Source organism: Podarcis raffonei, chromosome 10 (genome assembly GCF_027172205.1).
Source record: "Podarcis raffonei isolate rPodRaf1 chromosome 10, rPodRaf1.pri, whole genome shotgun sequence".
Lineage (NCBI taxonomy): Eukaryota > Metazoa > Chordata > Lepidosauria > Squamata > Lacertidae > Podarcis > Podarcis raffonei.
Window position 1 is genome coordinate 22,879,830 of NC_070611.1, and position 17,443 is coordinate 22,897,272.

The 17,443-nt window shown below is 41.8% G+C and overlaps 1 protein-coding gene and 1 long non-coding RNA gene across 5 annotated transcripts in view; one reads left to right on the top strand and one right to left on the bottom strand.

Moving 5' to 3' along the window:
* ST7 (suppression of tumorigenicity 7) overlaps window positions 1–17,443 on the bottom strand; it is a 98,859-nt gene that overhangs the window by 2,645 nt on the left and 78,771 nt on the right. For 3 of the 4 annotated variants that reach the window (XM_053405907.1, XM_053405909.1, XM_053405910.1), the window contains exons 9-14: window positions 12,873–12,987; window positions 8,162–8,234; window positions 6,603–6,705; window positions 3,305–3,455; window positions 1,975–2,067; window positions 1,388–1,527 (exon numbers count right to left, since the gene is read on the bottom strand). In XM_053405907.1, the coding sequence (XP_053261882.1) occupies window positions 1,388–1,527; window positions 1,975–2,067; window positions 3,305–3,455; window positions 6,603–6,705; window positions 8,162–8,234; window positions 12,873–12,987 (675 nt within the window). The remainder of the gene's footprint in view (window positions 1–1,387; window positions 1,528–1,974; window positions 2,068–3,304; window positions 3,456–6,602; window positions 6,706–8,161; window positions 8,235–12,872; window positions 12,988–17,443) is intronic. The other variant, XM_053405908.1, reaches the window with a different exon arrangement.
* Window positions 2,416–5,731, top strand: LOC128422204 (uncharacterized). The gene is made up of 2 exons (XR_008332449.1): window positions 2,416–3,182; window positions 5,372–5,731. It is a non-coding gene; the product is annotated as an uncharacterized LOC128422204 (long non-coding RNA).

Here is a 17,443-nt window from a genome sequence, read left to right on the forward strand (position 1 = left end):
AAAAATGTCTCATTACCCTTTATAACTACCGTATTTTTCGCTCCATTAGAGACACTTTTTTCCTCCTAAAAAGTAAGGGGAAATGTGAGTGCGTCTTATGGAGCGAATGGCGTTGCGCAGAGAGGGAGAGCCGCGCAGCGGCCCTTCAGCGAAGCTGGAAGAGGAACGGAGCCCCTTCTGTTCCTCCTCCTGCTTCGCTGAAGGGGCGCTGCACAGCTCTCCCTCTCTGCGCAGCGGGACTCCTTCTGTTCCTTCTCCAGCTTCACTGAAGGGGCGCTGAGCAGTTCTCCCTCTCAGAGAGGGAGAACTGCACAGCGACACACCGTCCTGGCTTCTGCCTTATCCGTGCGCAGCCTCTTCGGGCAGGGGGAGCCTTCATCCCGCTGCCCTGAAGAGGCTTTGTGCGGTTATCCCAGAAGCCAGATCCCTCTTGCTGTTCTGGCTTCTGGGATTCAAAATAATTTTTTCTTGTTTTCCTCCTCCCTGGTGCATCTTTTGGAGCGAAAAATACAGCACTTTTGTTTGAGAAGGCAAATGGGACCCATAACAGCAGCAGCCATAAGTCATCATACTAATAGCTACAACTTACAATATCAGTTTAAGGGAAGACTGGCTGCTTGCATCATGTTAAGAAAAGTAATAGTTTGCTGCTACCACACATGTCACATGAAATAGACATGACTGCCATAAATGTGACTGTATTTTGGCATGCAATATGAAATGCAAATCTTCCTTCTAGTACATTGTAATACAAAGAACTCTCACATTTATATTCCATAGCGTAGCTTTCCCTGAAAAGTATAGTTAAATCAAACAGGAACTTATTCCATTAAACCACTGCTGTATGGTGTTTGCTTGTTCTCAGCTCCGTGATAAAAGGAATGAAGCTTCCACTCCATTTTTCATAAAGTTGCCAACATGTAACCTAGAATGAATGTTGTGGTAAACATACTATAAGGATCTACCACAACTTTGTCCTGATCCATCATGCTGTTGGATAGACAAGTCTTAATTGGCAACATTATACTGGGGTCCCAACAACAAGGGCCAACTGCAGCATAGGGGGCAAGAGTTTACTAGACAGCTAATGCACTTTGCTTAGGGACAAACTTAAGAGTGCGTGGTTTGTACCTTTATGACGCGCTAATAGCTCAGGCTGTAAAACATAAATGTATTGCAAAAATAGACCTTATTAAAGTCTGTTTTCCTGCACAACGTTTAAAATATATAGTTACAGAAGCCTCAGAATCATAGCCCTTCAGACTGAATGTAGAGCCAGAACACAATTGTCACCAAATTTCATACAGTCCTATTTTATTTATCCAGTCAAACACACACACACACACTTGATCCACCCGGAAAAGGGTCATGAGGAAATATTACTCACTGCTTTAGCGAAGACTCCCATGAGCTCTGGGAACTGATGTGTCAAAAGTGCCAGCATAGCTGTGAAGGAACATAATCCGGCAGTGAAGAGAATAAAGAAAGGAAGCTCTTTCTTGGGGTAAACTGAGACTTCATGAAATGCTGCATGGAAAATATTAGGAAAGAACAAACACCAAGCTAGGGTAAGCAAAATGCATTATTTGAAACATTCTGGCTCTCAGTTCACTTAAGTATTCTGGGGAGGTTCCTTTTTAAAACTTGGTCACCTAAAATATTCACCAAAAGAGCATGTTTCTTGAGCTTGACCTCTGTTGCTCTAACACACTCCTCTAGTTCCTCCTTTTCTTCTTTCTCTAGCTAAACCAAACATCCATCTTCATGTCAAAACTCTCATAAAAGATTACGTATTATAATGGCTAGGAGCATTGTTTATTTTTCAATTATGTATAAATTTCCTTATGAATAACAACAGTGGGGTAAAGCATTTTCCAACCTCGATAGTTTTTTGTATGGGAAGGGCACTTGGAGAAATAGCCTGTTTTTTAGTTATTTACAAATATAACAAGGGGGAAAAAGTTTCACTCTTACATGGAAGAAGTTCTCTGTCTGCTGTTTCTGTACAGATGGGGTAAGGGTAGAAAAGGTGCCCTTTTTCCAAAGGATAAGGGATCATTCTGAAAGCTATAAAGGAAAGGGAGGAACAGTCACAGTTTGAAGGTGACAGAGCCATACATTGCAATGCACTTTAGATACAAGATCAATAAACCTTTCAGTTGCTAAAATAGTCATGTAGGGCAATGGTTCCCAAACTTCCCACATACATGCACACTCAAAAATTGCTGGTGGTCTTGGTGGACTGCTTGATGATTTTTATACCTGTTGTAGTAATTGTAATGCACTATTCTTGGGACTATATTATTTTTTATTGTATTTCTTATATTTTATTGTACTGTATTACAGTTTGTCTTCCATAGTATTCATCTTATTGTTATACAACAAGAGCAATAAAAATACAATTTAAACTTAATATGAGTATTTACTGCAGACATGCCGTGGGCCACCTGAATGAAGTTCGCAGACCACTTTGTGCTTTACAGACCACAGTTTGGGAACCTCTGATGCAGACTCACACAATAATAAAACACAATCATGCAAACATCAAGTTAAGCTTGCTATTTAAATTTGCAATACATATAATCCCTTCTCTCAATGAATCCTGATGTAAATAGTTTTCAGCCACTTAGCCAAATTATTGAATTCTCCATGCATCTACTATTATATTCCTATTCAAATAAATATAACACAAAAGCAGTATGCTTATTTCAAAACCTCAATATCCCTGCAACTTTAGGAGGAGTTGAGATGCAAATGAAAGCAGCCAAGTACTGCTTTGAAGGCATACAGAGGTGCTGTATCATCAATATTAACAGTGCAATTTATACATCTCAGAAGGAAGCCCTATTGAGTTCAATGGGACTTACTCCCAAGTAAGTGTCTATAGCAGTGGTTCTCAAACTTGTTTCTCTGGGCCACACTTTTCAGAATAAAAACATGTGAAAAACAACTAGGATTGTTCTCAGTATCATTTGATGCTCTTGCTCTCATTTTGAAAAGATAATCTATTCATAGTATGCAAATAAAAAAAAAGATGTGATACAATACTACATTCCTCTTCTGCCACAGAACTCCTGTGCACATGCTTCCCTATGTATTTTGGCAAGCAGGATAACCTTATGTACATAAGAGAGACTCAATGCACTTAAGCCCCCATTTCTGCAAGAAGGCGGCTAGATCAGGTACTAGCACGAATCAATCAATATTCTGTAGCCTGCAAGGGCTTTGCATATCAAAAGCAAATGAGCTATTGCATCATTTGGCATTCACCTGCCAGATGCTTCTAAGAAAGTGAGTTACTTACTGCCTTCCCACGTACAATGTAAGAGATTTAGTGCCCCCTCGACCCTTTTCCAGTGCTGAAGGTGAAAGAAAGCATAAGCTATTGCTTCACTGTCGCCTCTCTTCAAAATATGTTCAGGAGGCAATATCAAGCTTTTCATTTCTAGGAGATACTGCAACAGAAAGACAACACACAGTCGCAAAGGAACAAAGTCACTACCTGAAATTTTGCCCTGGGCCAGGATGCACCTGCTTCCTGTGTGGTACTGCAGGTGTTTTATTAAACGTGATATAGCATTTAAAGGCCATGTTGTTTAAAGAATTAGTAACCCTTTTTGTAGTGGCTGCCAGACAAGTTTAGGTCGAAATTGGAAGACAGTTGCTAATTTGACAATGGAGACATAGTATGGCAAAAAAACTGGAATGCTGCACTTGTGGGAAAACTAAGCAACTGGAGGCTCTTAAAAATACAGCAAACCATAACAGTTTTGAGGAAACATGGTACATTTTTTATTCAATGTATCAGAAACAACAGGATAGGGCACTGCAGTCAACTCATGGCAATCACTGGAGTATCAGCCGAGCCAATGAACAGAATGCCTACATTTGATCTCCATAGTTACACATGATTCATTAACTCTGTGTGAATGCTACACAGAGAGAATGAAGGGAGAAAGGGGGTTGTTTGGAGTTAAAGACACAAAATGTGACACCACCAACTGCACCTGATGATGCATTACTGAAGTATCCCAAGTTCTTCAGCGTGCCAAGTATACTGAAGCATCCCTTGCCAACTGGAGAAAACTATTAAGTAAAACCTTACTCTTGTAAAGACAAATGCTAACTATGAAAACAGCAAAAAAAAAAGTAATTCTCTAATTAGGGTAGCTCTAATAATGAAAGAGTGATATAGTTGGAAGGCTCACTATAAGTGTCCTGACTGCAATTCCCTACCCCTTTTTTTTTTGCAGAAGTAAGCCTCACTGAATTGAATGGAACTTCCTTCCAGGTAACCGTATAGGACTGACACCTTCTGCACACTTACCTGGGAGTAAGACCCACTGAATGTAGTGAGACTTGCTTCACCCACCTCTATAGGACTGCACCGTAAGTACAGTGCTACCTCGGGTTGCAAACTCCACTAACCCTGAAGTAGTACCTAGGGTTGAGAACTTTGCCCCAGGATGAGAACTGAAATCGCGCACCAGTGGTAGCAGGAGGCCCCATTAGCAAACATGCGCCTCAGGTTAAGAACGGTTTCGGGTTAAGAACGGACCTTCGGAATGAAAGTTTGTAACCTGAGGTACCACTATAATACAATTCAAACACATCAATTTCTACCAAGTTGCTTCTTCAGGATCATGCTATTCTGAATATCAATTCTGCCAATTTCTAGTAATCCATTTAAGTTTTGTAACATCTTAAGGAAAAATCCTAATTTATAGTGGTCTTTGAAGTTTGTATTTATAGTTCTGCATCAAGCACTTTTATTGTTTTACTGTAATGGACAAGCCATCCTGGAACCAATTCTGGGGAAGGGCAGTATATAAATAGAGAGAGAGAGAGACAGACATAAGTTGCTTACATTTCAGAATCCCAAACCAAATTGACGATACCATAAATTATAGATGTAACTCTCTGATTATGGTTGTAATTGTTAATTAATGCTGCTGTAATAGTGAATAGCCATTTAAATGTGAATTTTAAGTACTATTCCTATCTGGGAGGTTTAATAATTTAGGATACTGCTTCACTGCCTATAGCTAGGGGGAGCCTAAAACTATTCAAGAGATATACTAATCTTTTTGTATGAGCATAGTGCTCACGCTGGGTGTGCCCAAGGCCAGGCCTGTACACTCTTTACAGATGTCAGAACAGCCTAGGGCGCCTATATTGATGAACATGTTGCGTGTACATGATTAAAACTATCACACATTACAAGGAATGCCTTGGGAACACAGGCTAGGGTCATGCACTCATTAACTCATGCTCCAGAGAAACTAAATGCACAGGGAAAATCCACTGAAAGAATACTGCTCTGATTAACCAATTAAGCTGCATTTTGACTACATTGATTTTTTAATTGCAGGAGCACCTCAAGCTTAGTGGAAAACCGATTACTTAAACAAGGAGGACAGCAGAGGCTGATTTCCTGAGTTATGGAGACCACATGGGTTTACTCTTCAGAAGCAACTTTATCTCTGGGCCAGTTCTACAACTGGCAGAGCAATCTTATACATGTCTATTCAGAAGATATCTTTAGTGCAGTGGGACTAACCCTCATGGAAGGATTGCAGCCTTAGCTACTGTTATAAAGAATTAAATAGACTTTTCTATTAGCTATGCATGCCAAAGTCCAATGTGGAAAATAGATTGCTGCAGTTCGAATGAGATGCTAAAATGTAACCTCAGCATAGGTTCTTCAAAAATAAACTCTCTTCCCCCTTTTCTTATTTGTGGGGCAATATTTTCCTGGATATGTTGAAGCACGAGTCTTAAGCACTTGATGTAAAATCCTGCATTCCCTACTGAAACACAAAATGGTACCTCACTTCCAGGTGTGTACCATTTGAGACTGCAAGTGGGATCCTATATTAGATTGCTCCTGCATTGTAAACAGCTCTCTATTTCTTGGAAAAGAGCAGATCAGAGTATTGCTCTAACCAAGCCACCACAGTATGCTTAATTTTCCTCTCCAGATTAAGTAGTGAGAGGCAAATGTGAAATCTACTATCTGCAGTATGAAATGCTACAGGTGAGGAACTGCAGAGCTGTTCTACATTGTATATCTGCAGCCCAGTTTTAAAATGGCTAAGGGCAGCACACAAAAAACAGGTGTGCTAAAAATAATAGTGTTAAGGACAATTGCACAAGCAAAGCTGAGAGCTATGTTCAGTCTGAAATTCTGACTTGATAACATAGAAGTAAAAGTGGAAGGGAACTATTCAACTCGAGAGCTTGATTCTAGCTGATGTAAATGTACAAAATGCTAAAGGAAATTTACCCCATCACTTGTGAAAATGGCTAAAGAAGACACTCCAAAAGAAGGTCTTCAAAGAGCAAGAGTATGAAACACACTGGAGAACTATTTATACAAGATCAAAAAAGGAGAAATCCTGAGGTTTAAAAAGAGGTTGATTTCAAGGTTTCGACAACTGTACTTGTTGCAGCAGTGACAAAGGCAGAAGGCTACACCCTGCCCATAAAACTGGCTGCCCTGTTGCACTACATTAAATCCCCAACCCTTCCTTGTTCACCTCCCATTCAAGTTCATTTCGGCTTTTGTTTCAAACAGCCGCAGTAACTCATTATAAACTCACTTTTGGCACATGTGGATTAAATTCTACCGCTCTGTGAATAGCTTCTACTGCATTCATCTCTGCCGTACTTAGCCCTCGTCTTGAAGCTGCCTCTGGAGAAAACCTACACGGAACAAAGAAAACAGGAAGCATGGAGGTCAACTTCAGCACACGGAAAAGCATCAGAGGAGCATCGATGTAGCAGGGGCCTTAGCGCTCTCCAATGGAAAAGCTGAGCAACCAAATGACACAGAGGCTACTGACTAAAAATCCCAGCAGAAGTCAAAAGCACGTTTGCAACTTATCGCGGCAAATGTATAAGCAGTCCAATTTCTTTTCTCTCTGTCTGCTAATCTAAATTTGCTTCATGTGCTTGTTTTTAAAAGCAGGACCAAAACCCCTCAAGGGAGGGGTGAAAAAAGAAAAAAAAATGCCAGTAAATTGTTCCAAAGGGTTTTTTTCTCTCTTTTTAATTGAAAAATACATTTTGGGAAGGCTTTCGAGTTCTCGAAGCCACTGGGACAGCGACAGTAGTAGGTAATCTACTTTTAGCTGTACCCGTTCCTAGTGGTGTGCCCATACTGTGGGCAAATATCATCTGCCCCAGTGAATGGAAGGCGGGGGCGGGGAATACCCAGACCATGCAATCTCTTTCTCACCTCACACCCCATGGCTAACTCCATAGCTGAACTTGGCAGGCAGACACCACAGGGAAAGCTGTGACAAACCTAGCCCTGCCCTCCCAAGCTGGAGTCGCTGTGTAGGGAGGAAAGATGTTGCAGATGGTACTGGCGATCTACAGGACAAAAAAAAAAGAACGAAAGGGAAAAAAATTACTTAGGTCTTGAAGTGCAAATACACTATAATCGCAAAGTCTCTGCAAAAAATAAAAAAAGAGCAGGAAGGAAAGTGGTCTTTCCCATGCTGCTTCCTTCCCACCCTTTGGGCTGTGCTCTGAACCCGGGTAGCATGTGCAGGACGTGACGCCTTCTGCTCGGGATTTGTGGGCTTCCACCTCTGAGCAGAATCTGGCTCTTAGGAGCTCATCCAGTAAGGTGCCAAGCACCCCTACGAATGGCTGAATCCCTGCATCTCTGACAAATATCTCCGATAGCAGCTGAAGAAGCAGAGTGTGAGTTGCTAAGCACCCTAGAAAGATACTCCTAAGGAAGCTTTTATGTTGCAGACTGAGATAATCCACTATTTGCCTGCCAGAAATACTTACACATTCACAATACTTGTTTCAAATAAATAATGTGCCTCACACACAATTATTCTGCTGGTAAGGATAAATTACGTTTATAAAATTGTCACATTTTGTATACAAGAAGATGGCCAAGAGAATAGCTGTTTTTTAAAAAACAAACAGCAGTAATATGTAGGTAACCATTGTTGATGCTATCCATGCAGTATACAAATGTGATGTTCAAGCAGCCTCCATTATACAACATCAAATAAACATCACATGGCATGATATAACATTTTCCTGCTAGTATGAATGGTCCTTCAGTAATGAAAAATGTTAAATGTCAGCCAAGTTTGCAGAGTAGAATTCTGGTGGACAGGTGTTCTGGACTTACTTGTCAGAGACAGCTCTGGCTTTCAGCAGGGCAGCCGTGTAGCATATTGTGGCTGATTTGGGCAAACTTATATCTGTAGGGAAGAAAACAAAAATGAAAAAGCCTGTAAGTTTAAAAACCGCAATGGTGGTGATAAAACAGAAATCTATGAATACATTTTCAATACGTTTTGTGAAACGTGGAAACCCATCTAGAACCACATTAAGGAAGGATTGGAACCAATTATCTCCTCTAAATTGGAACCCTTGGTAGAAGAAAGTCAAAGCTGTATCTCTTAGTGTTAATGATTTTAACCCTCTGACAAACATTTACCGCTTGGGAGATGCACCTCTCAAATCATCTCTGAGAGGGGGGCAGCGCAGTGAGGAAGAGTTTTTAAACACAACTAATGTGCAGTATTTTTAGGAAACAGGATCGTGCAATACGGCAATAATGCCAAGCAAGGAAGAAACATCCAGGACTGTACCTGAACTTAACTAAGGCTAATACAGCTTTGATGAACATGTTTGATATTCATTCATGTGTCTGTCACATTCATGTATGAAGTAGTGTCAAGGTCTACTTTATTTCATTTCGTAATTGCCTCCTGGGAGACACCCCAAAGCAATTAACAATAAGTGTCAATTTAAAACATCAACAATAAAAATACAAAATGTATACTATTTTATTTAAAAGCATATAAACTATATTAAAACATGTATGAAAACAAGTTTTAATAGCTAAAGGGGCACCCAAGTGAGGGAAATTGAACCTCCTTTTCTCTTGTGCCCTCTTTGTGGTCCAGCGTCCCAGCAATGCCCTGAGGATTGGTAAGCCAGGCTGAAGCAACAGAATAAGCAGAGGTATCATGGGTAACAGTTCTGCTTCCTTCATGCAGGCATGTTAGAAGAAGCCACACACTCTTGCCCCTCTCATGTTGACTGGGGGAAACACTTGAATAAACGAGCATGGCTGCCCCATTGCATCAACCTTGTTCTGTGTCTCAAGACTGCTTTCAGCTCAAATGCAAAGCCATGGAGAAAGAGAGCCAAGCTACACCACAAACTTGCAGCTATATTCTCCTTGCTCAGCTCTAATGGCCCTGGGAATTGTATTCTCATGAGGATACTGTGAAGTGCCAATCAAGAGATCCCTAGCTAGTCTCCTGGAGAAAGTATTCTCAAGGTTCCTTGGAGTTCAACAGGAGAGAATTACTGTTAAATGGGTTTAAGTCTGAAGTGTTGTCCCCAGAGAGCCAAACGGGAGAGATCTATTGACTGACCTTTTCTCAGGTTTACCAAAATAGAATATGCTTAGCCAAACAGAGACCATTAATGCTTGGAAGAATTAGTCTTTGAATCATACAAAGATTCATTTTGCACATTACGCAGTTATGAATATATGCTTACTGCCACATGTAAACATGGTAGATTGCTTTGGCCAATTCCAGAACCCTAGACCATGGGTCTGTTTGTATGTATTTGACCAATGGTTATCCTGCCCTTCTCAAACCCAGGGCAACTAACCAAGTAAAATGACTAACAGTATCAAGACCCTTAAAGCAATAGGGAAAACCTAGCTAAAAATCAGATATACAGAGAAAAAGAACAAAACATGGCAATAGCTAGAGAGAAACAAGCAGATGCCAAATTCAGTACTTGGGTCTCTAATACTAAACACAATACGTAAGTGTGGCAAGAGTTCCACTCTCAAATAATTAGCAGAGATTAACAGTTACCACCAGCTCTCAACTTTAGAAGCATATGATCTGGTCAGGACTCCTGAGCCCCAATCCACCAGACTAGTGGTACTGGAAGTAGAGATGCTGGAAACTGACCCAGCTCCTGGCATTATAAACAGGTCTGAGCCAGAGTCCATTCACATTCGGATCCTTCAGCCAGGGACTCCTGAAATTAAGAGTATGTACTTGTGGAACCTGCAGTCCCTAAGGAACCTCCACACCAGAGCTCAAATTTCTATGTCAACCCTTCAGCACAGGCAATGAGCCTAGAGGGGAAGATTAAAGAGATGTGAAGTGCTAAGCCAGAGGCTTCCCTCTTTAAGGCTGTCCACTCCTTAGGGAAGTGGTCTGTGAGATCTTGCCCCGAAGACATGAAAGCCTTCTGTCTTCGTTGGAGAAGGTCTGGCTTCTTGTCATAGCTAGAATAGGTCAGATACACATGGCAAACACATGCCACATTTTTACCTGTGCATGGCATGTAAAGGTTATCACTTACATCAAAACTCCCTGCAAGCATAAAACTAACACAGCAGGGTGAGAGAGAACCTTTTCACCCGATAAGCTACTTGCAGGTAGTGTGTACATGGATCAGTATTCCACTGGCTAGTCCAGTATTTCCCAAACTTGGGTCTCCAGCTGTTTTTGGACTACAACTCCCATCATTCCTTGCTAGCAGGTCAGTTGTGATGGGAACTGGTTCAAAAACAGCTGGAGAACCAAGTTTGGGAAACTTTGGGCTAGTCCACTTTGTTCAGCTTTAAAAGGTAAAGGGACCCCTGACCATTAGGTCCAGTTGTGGCCGACTCGGGGGTTGCGGTGCTCATCTCGCTTTACTGGCCGAGGGAGCCGGCGTACAGCTACCGGGTCATGTGGCCAGCATGACTAAGCCACTTCCGGTGAGCCAGAGCAGCGCACGGAAACGCCATTTACCTTTCCACCGGAGCGGTACCTATTAATCTACTTGCACTTTGACGTGCTTTCGAACTGCTAGGTTGGCAGGAGCAGGGACCGAGCAACGGGAGCTCACCCCGTCGCGGGGATTCGAACCGCTGACCTTCTGATCGGCAAGCCGATCTGGTTAAGACCACAGCACCACCCGCGTCCCTTGCTCAGCTTTACTGTACTATTAAAGCAAGAACTGAAATCTTGTACTGTGATCAAAAGGACAGATAGATGCCTCCAAAAGTGGCGGAGAAGCAATCTCCACCATATCCCCCCCAGACTGTTTGGAAGATAGTGGAAGCCTCCAAAACAGCATGAATATTGTTATGAGGGACTGCACAGCGAATTAGCAAAAATCACCTCTCCCTCTCTGCTAAAAGAAAAAGAAAATCCATTAGAAGAGGCATCAATCATATCAAAGACTTCAAATAGAGGCACAACTGCATATGACCCAAAATGTTTAATCAACAGTTCCCTAGGAAACTGTTACACATGCCCTCTATTTTTTTGAATAAAAAGGAATCATTTGAAAAGCCAAAAATCCTCCCTAATATTTCAATTTTCTCTGCGCTATTAAGGTCAGAAGTCAATTAATGGCACTCACTGTCAGAACACACTCCCCCTTTGAGGTTAATGAATAACTTGCTCTCAATGCCATTAAAAATAGCTGCTTTAATGGCAAACAATCCAGTATTGCAGTATGGCCTGAGGGTCAGGGAGGTTTTCATTTGCTATGAATCCTGCAAATAGCTTATTTCTTCTGAGCAAAACCATTCAGCAGCAACAACAGATTCATATTTAACCCAGAATTCTGCAGCAGTTAAGCCATCAACCCTAACCCCCAACCTCTTGCACATCTTTTTATTTAGCAAGCTTGCATACAGAATCCTCACAAAAACTGTGCCAGAGAGGAAGAATTTGCTGTTTAAGACATTGGAAGAGAATAATACTGGAGCATCTCTTAAAACAAGTAAAGAGGCAGAAGAAGCTTGAAACATTTTCTGTTCTTTGCCTGCCTGCAGTTTCCATGGTGAGCGCTTTCCAGGGCTGCAAACACTATAACCCTCTACTAATGGGAGGGAAAGATCTCCCTCCGAAATTGCATGCCCCCTCTAGGTGCCCCTCTTCTAGTAGGAGCATTGCTGCTGACAGCAAAACAGGCAGAAAATGCACTTTACGTAGATGTCTTAATTGTGCCAGAAGACAATATTTCTGTAAGGCCACAAGATACAGAGAAGTCGAGATGATTCATTGTCTGGGAATATTTTGCATCTCTGAGTTCACCCAAGAGTCAATCACACTGTTGAACAGCAAGAAAATGGGATAATGAGGGAGAGGAGACACTATGTATCACAGAAGGGACCCTGAGGGTCATTTAGTCCAACCTGCTGCAGGAATCCTGCCCACAGCTGTCCCTGGGTTAGACAAGCCCACACAGATGCTTAGAAAGTTGAGGTAGCCACAAAGTATCCACAAAGTCACTTTGTGGCTATTTAAGTTATAATTAGAAAAATCTTAATAATTATTCATAAAGGAAACAGCTTAGAAGAAGTAAATAAGGAGGTCAGATACAGGATAAAGGAAGTCTTTTATTTGGTTGTTTGTATTGTATGTTATATTCACATTTAATGAGGGTGGATTTCTGTATTGGGGTGGGGGGGTTATGTTGTAAATAAGATTTCTATTAAAAATTTTAAAAAGTTTAATCTGTTTTAGTTTTTAACTTTTGTATGTCTTTAAGGAGGGTTGTAATTTTTTCTTGATTTCACTATTTTACCTTTTTGTAAACCATTTTGTTTGTTTGACAACCAAGCGATGTATAAATTTTATGAAATAAATAAATGGTCCGGAGCACATGGAATGATGGAGAAGCTTAAGAAAGGTTCAACTTATGTAGAATTGTTTCGAACTATAGAAGACGGCATTTGAAAGAAGCTGGGATTTTCACCCTTTAAAGTGATTCTGTCACTGGAAGCTGCTCTCTCTTGCTCTCAATTTGCACACACACACACACACACACACAAAATGTAAAGAGATACTTTTGCTTACCATCATATTTTGCTAAAACTGCCTGAACATCTGCATATGCTTGTAACTCCAACAGAGCTTCCAGCAAATTTTCGTGGATGTTGAACATGCTGAGAAGAGGGAATTCCTTCATTAACTATAATATTAAAAAAATAAGAGAATAGGCTAAGATTTAGCACGGAATCCTGCAACACTGATGTGAAAGCAAGTGTAAACGACTGCTCTAAGGAAAACAAATTCAACAGTGCAATAAAGATAAAAGTAAGTTAAAACCATAAAAGCACTTAAAATGCTTACTGAAATAACAAAACAAATCTGCAGTAGGTGTCAAGACATCCACCAGCGTCTGGTCCCGGCTGATTTCAACTGGGATTTCAATAAAACAGAGCCACCGTACTGAATGTACAATTCCTGGTGGATACGAGTAGTGAATTTGAACCGCAGAGGACCACCTTATGTCCTTGTGTTTAATTCTTGTGTACGTTCGTATTCTGTGAGAGGGAGCCTCCCAAAATCCAGGGGGGAGGGACGAGACCAAACTATGCCCCAACATCCTCAAAAAAATAAAAGGAAAAGAAATTGCTTTGTTCCAGATGCAGCAACTGTCAGGGAAAGGAAGAAAAATTTCTGCTTTCAGTTCAGGAGAGTCCATTCCCTCTCTCTCTAGCACTTCATTTTAAGGCAAACGCATGTAATCACTCCGTGTAGAAGCTGGAACAGGAAACATGCTTCATATAAACTAGCTTAATCATGGTCCAGTGATTATTTCCTCCAAATAACCAAGTTAGATGGTTATCAAAATTACACCGGTTTTATAAAATGATTTACACCCCCCCCCAAATTAAAGGGCTAACTTTTGGTGCAAACACCTTTGATAACAAGTCAGCAGAACTTGGCTTGCAAGTGCATACTTATTTTTCATTACACTTTACCTAGCAATCATTTTACATCTCTTAATATAACATTGCACTATAAGGTGGTTCACTATTAGAACAGGAATTGAATCTAGAGCACATACACATGAAGTTGGAAATAAGTGTTCGCTCTAGCATCATGCAAATAAATTACTACTGGGCTATTTGTTTCCAAGCCAACAAATAAAACAGAAGACTGACAACACATTAGAAACACATTACATGTTGACATTTATCTAGTCTGGGTTTTTTTTTTTGTTTGCTTTTGCTTTCTGACCAAATATGATTTCCACTCGCCCCTGTAACACAGTTTCGGGGTGATAGTCTTGGACATCAGACAACAGCAGAGAGACTGGGCTGCGAGACAATGCAAATCAACAGCAGTCCCATCAGAAAAGTCTTCCGGCTAAATCATTTTGGGTTGTGACTGTGAAAGCTGCCGTCACTCTGCTCTCCGAATAAATGCAATCAGGTGAAAGTAAGTGGGCAAACAAAACGTTAACTCTAATGCATTTTCTCTTCCAAAGTGGAATTCTCCTTCAAAATGTTTGCAATAAATTACAAAGAAACACGGTAGGCTAGCACAGGATGAAAGGTAATGCAACTCAAGCACTTCTGTAAATTGACACAATAATGAGTTCCTTCACTATATTTCTGTCTTTAAAACGTAAGAGAATATACATGTTACTGTGCCATTTACCTTGCCATTTATAGAAAGGTGAGGAATTACTTTGGGCTTTAGCATTGTAATCATTTTTCACCCATACGCTGGGCAAAATTAGGACTCCAGGTCTTGGGGATCTAGGTGTTCCACTGCCCCGGTCTTGATATACAAATATTGATGGACCACAACACCTACCAATGGCCAGGCTGGCTGGGGATGCTGAGGATTGTAATTCAACAACATCTGAGGACCCTGGTTGGGGAACTTCACCCTGTTGCCAGGGTCTCTATGCTGCTGCTATTCGGAAACCCAGCTGGGTGAGCGGGGTATAAATAATAAATTATTATTATAAAACTGTGGGTGGGGCAATTTGGGTACATAGCCATGAAAGGGGGAGAGGTGTAACTGGTGCCCTGAGAAACTGATATCAGGGTTGCCAAGAGTGCAGAAGCTGAACACTAGCTTCTTTGCAATGTTCCCTGTTGAATGGGACCGGTGGCGGGCTTCGGGCTCTCAAATTCCAGGGGCAGATGTGCAGTGCTAAAATTTGAGGGGCCCCTTCCCATCTCTTGTGCTCCATTCTGCAACACTGTTGTGGCGCCCCTTGCAATTCGGCTACACCTGTCCTGCTACCTTACAACCGCCTCTGATGGGATCCATTAAGGTTAACAGGAGGCACCTAGTGATAGCAACACAGTTATAACAGGACACATAATTCAGTCTCATTAAGGCCATTAGTAACCCCAGGATGCCTGGACTGGATCAATAGTTTTTACATCGCCTCTAGACACAATATAGGCAGAAAGGTAAGAGAATGAAAGTGCATTCATTAGGGTTGCCATACGTCCAGAATTTTCCAGACATGTCTTGGATTTTAATGGCGGAATTAGTGTCCGGGGTGGAATCGGTAAAATGTCCTGGTTTTTTGTCAAGAGAACAAGGAAGTGTGTGTTTGAGTATCACTCATTTCCCCAAAAGAGCTCAACTAAGAGTATGTTTCCAGGCCGATGAACAAAGCCTCAATGCTACAATTCCTAATGCTGTTGTCTCCATTTCGTTGCCGCTTAGCTTAAAAACACTGCCATACCTCCATTTTTCAGCACAGTACGTCACATATCGTTAAGGAGTAGCCACATTGTGACAAAATGGGGCAATGTCTGACAAGGAAGAGGTTGTTGCAGTTTTGTATCACAAAAGTAATTAACTGTTGTTGTTGTTATTTATACCCCACCCATCTGGCTGGGTTTCCCCAGCCACTCTGGGCAGTTTCCAACAAAAGATTAAAAATACATTAAAACATCAGTCATTAAAAACTTCCCGAAACAGGGCTGCCTTCAGATGTCTTCTAAATTTCAGATAGTTTTCTTTGACATCTGGTGGGAAAGCGTTCCACAGGGTGGGCGCCACTACCGAGAAGGCCCTCTGTCTGGTTTCCTGTAGCTTTGCTTCTTGCAGTGAGGGAACTGTCAGAAGGCCCTCAGCACTGGACCTCAGTGTCCAGAATGATGGGGGTGGAAACACTCCTTCAGGTATACTGGGCCAAGGCCGTTTAGGGCTTTCAAGGTCAGCACCAACACTTTGAATTGTGCTCGGAAACATACTGGCAGCCAACGTAGGTCTTTGAAGACCAGTGTTATGTGGTCTTGGCCGCTCCCAGTCACCAGTCTAGCATTCTGGATTAGTTGTAGTTTCAGGGGCCACCTTCAAAGGTAGCCCCACGTAGAGCGTGTTGTAGTCCGAGCGGGAGATAACTAGAGCATGCACCACTCTGGCAAGACAGTCAGTGGTTCTTAGCTCAGTCAGTAGAGCACAAGACTCTTAATCTCAGGGTTGTTATATATTGCCTTAAGCCTGGAAATGAGACTAACCATTGAGATCTTAAGTGCAGAAAGAATCATAGAATCATAGAGTTGGAAGAGACCACAAGGGCCATCAAGTCCAACCCCCTGCCAAGCAGGAAACACCATCAGAGCACTCCTGACATATCGTTGTCAAGCCTCTGCTTAAAGACCTCCAAAGAAGGAGACTCCACCACACTCCTTGGCAGCAAATTCCACTGTCAAACAGCTCTTACTGTCAGGAAGTTCTTCCTAATGTTTAGGTGGAATCTTCTTTCTTGTAGTTTGGATCCATTGCTCCGTGTCCGCTTCTCTGGAGCAGCAGAAAACAACCTTTCTCCCTCCTCTATGTGACATCCTTTTATATATTTGAACATGGCTATCATATCACCCCTTAACCTCCTCTTCTCCAGGCTAAACATGCCCAGCTCCCTTAGCCGTTCCTCATAAGGCATCGTTTCCAGGCCTTTGACCATTTTGGTTGCCCTCCTCTGGACACGTTCCAGTTTGTCAGTGTCCTTCTTGAACTGTGGTGCCCAGAACTGGACACAGTACTCCAGGTGAGGTCTGACCAGAGCAGAATACAGTGGCACTATTACTTCCCTTGATCTAGATGCTATACTCCTATTGATGCAGCCCAGAATTGCATTGGCTTTTTTAGCTGCCACATCACACTGTTGGCTCATGTCAAGTTTGTGGTCAACCAAGACTCCTAGATCCTTTTCACATGTACTGCTCTCAAGCCAGGTGTCACCCATCTTGTATTTGTGCCTCTCATTTTTTTTGCCCAAGTGCAATACTTTACATTTCTCCCTGTTAAAATTCATCTTGTTTGTTTTGGCCCAGTTCTCTAATCTGTCAAGGTCGTTTTGAAGTGTGATCCTGTCCTCTGGGGTGTTAGCCACCCCTCCCAGTTTGGTGTCATCTGCAAATTTGATCAGGATGCCCTTGACTCCATCATCCAAGTCGTTGATAAAGATGTTGAATAAGACCGGGCCCAAGACAGAACCCTGTGGCACCCCACTAGTCACTCTTCTCCAGGATGAAGAGGAACCATTGATGAGCACCCTTTGGGTTCGGTCAGTCAGCCAGTTACAAATCCACTGAGTGGTAGCATAGTCAAGACCACATTTTACCAGCTTCTTTACAAGAATATCACGGGGCACCTTGTCAAAT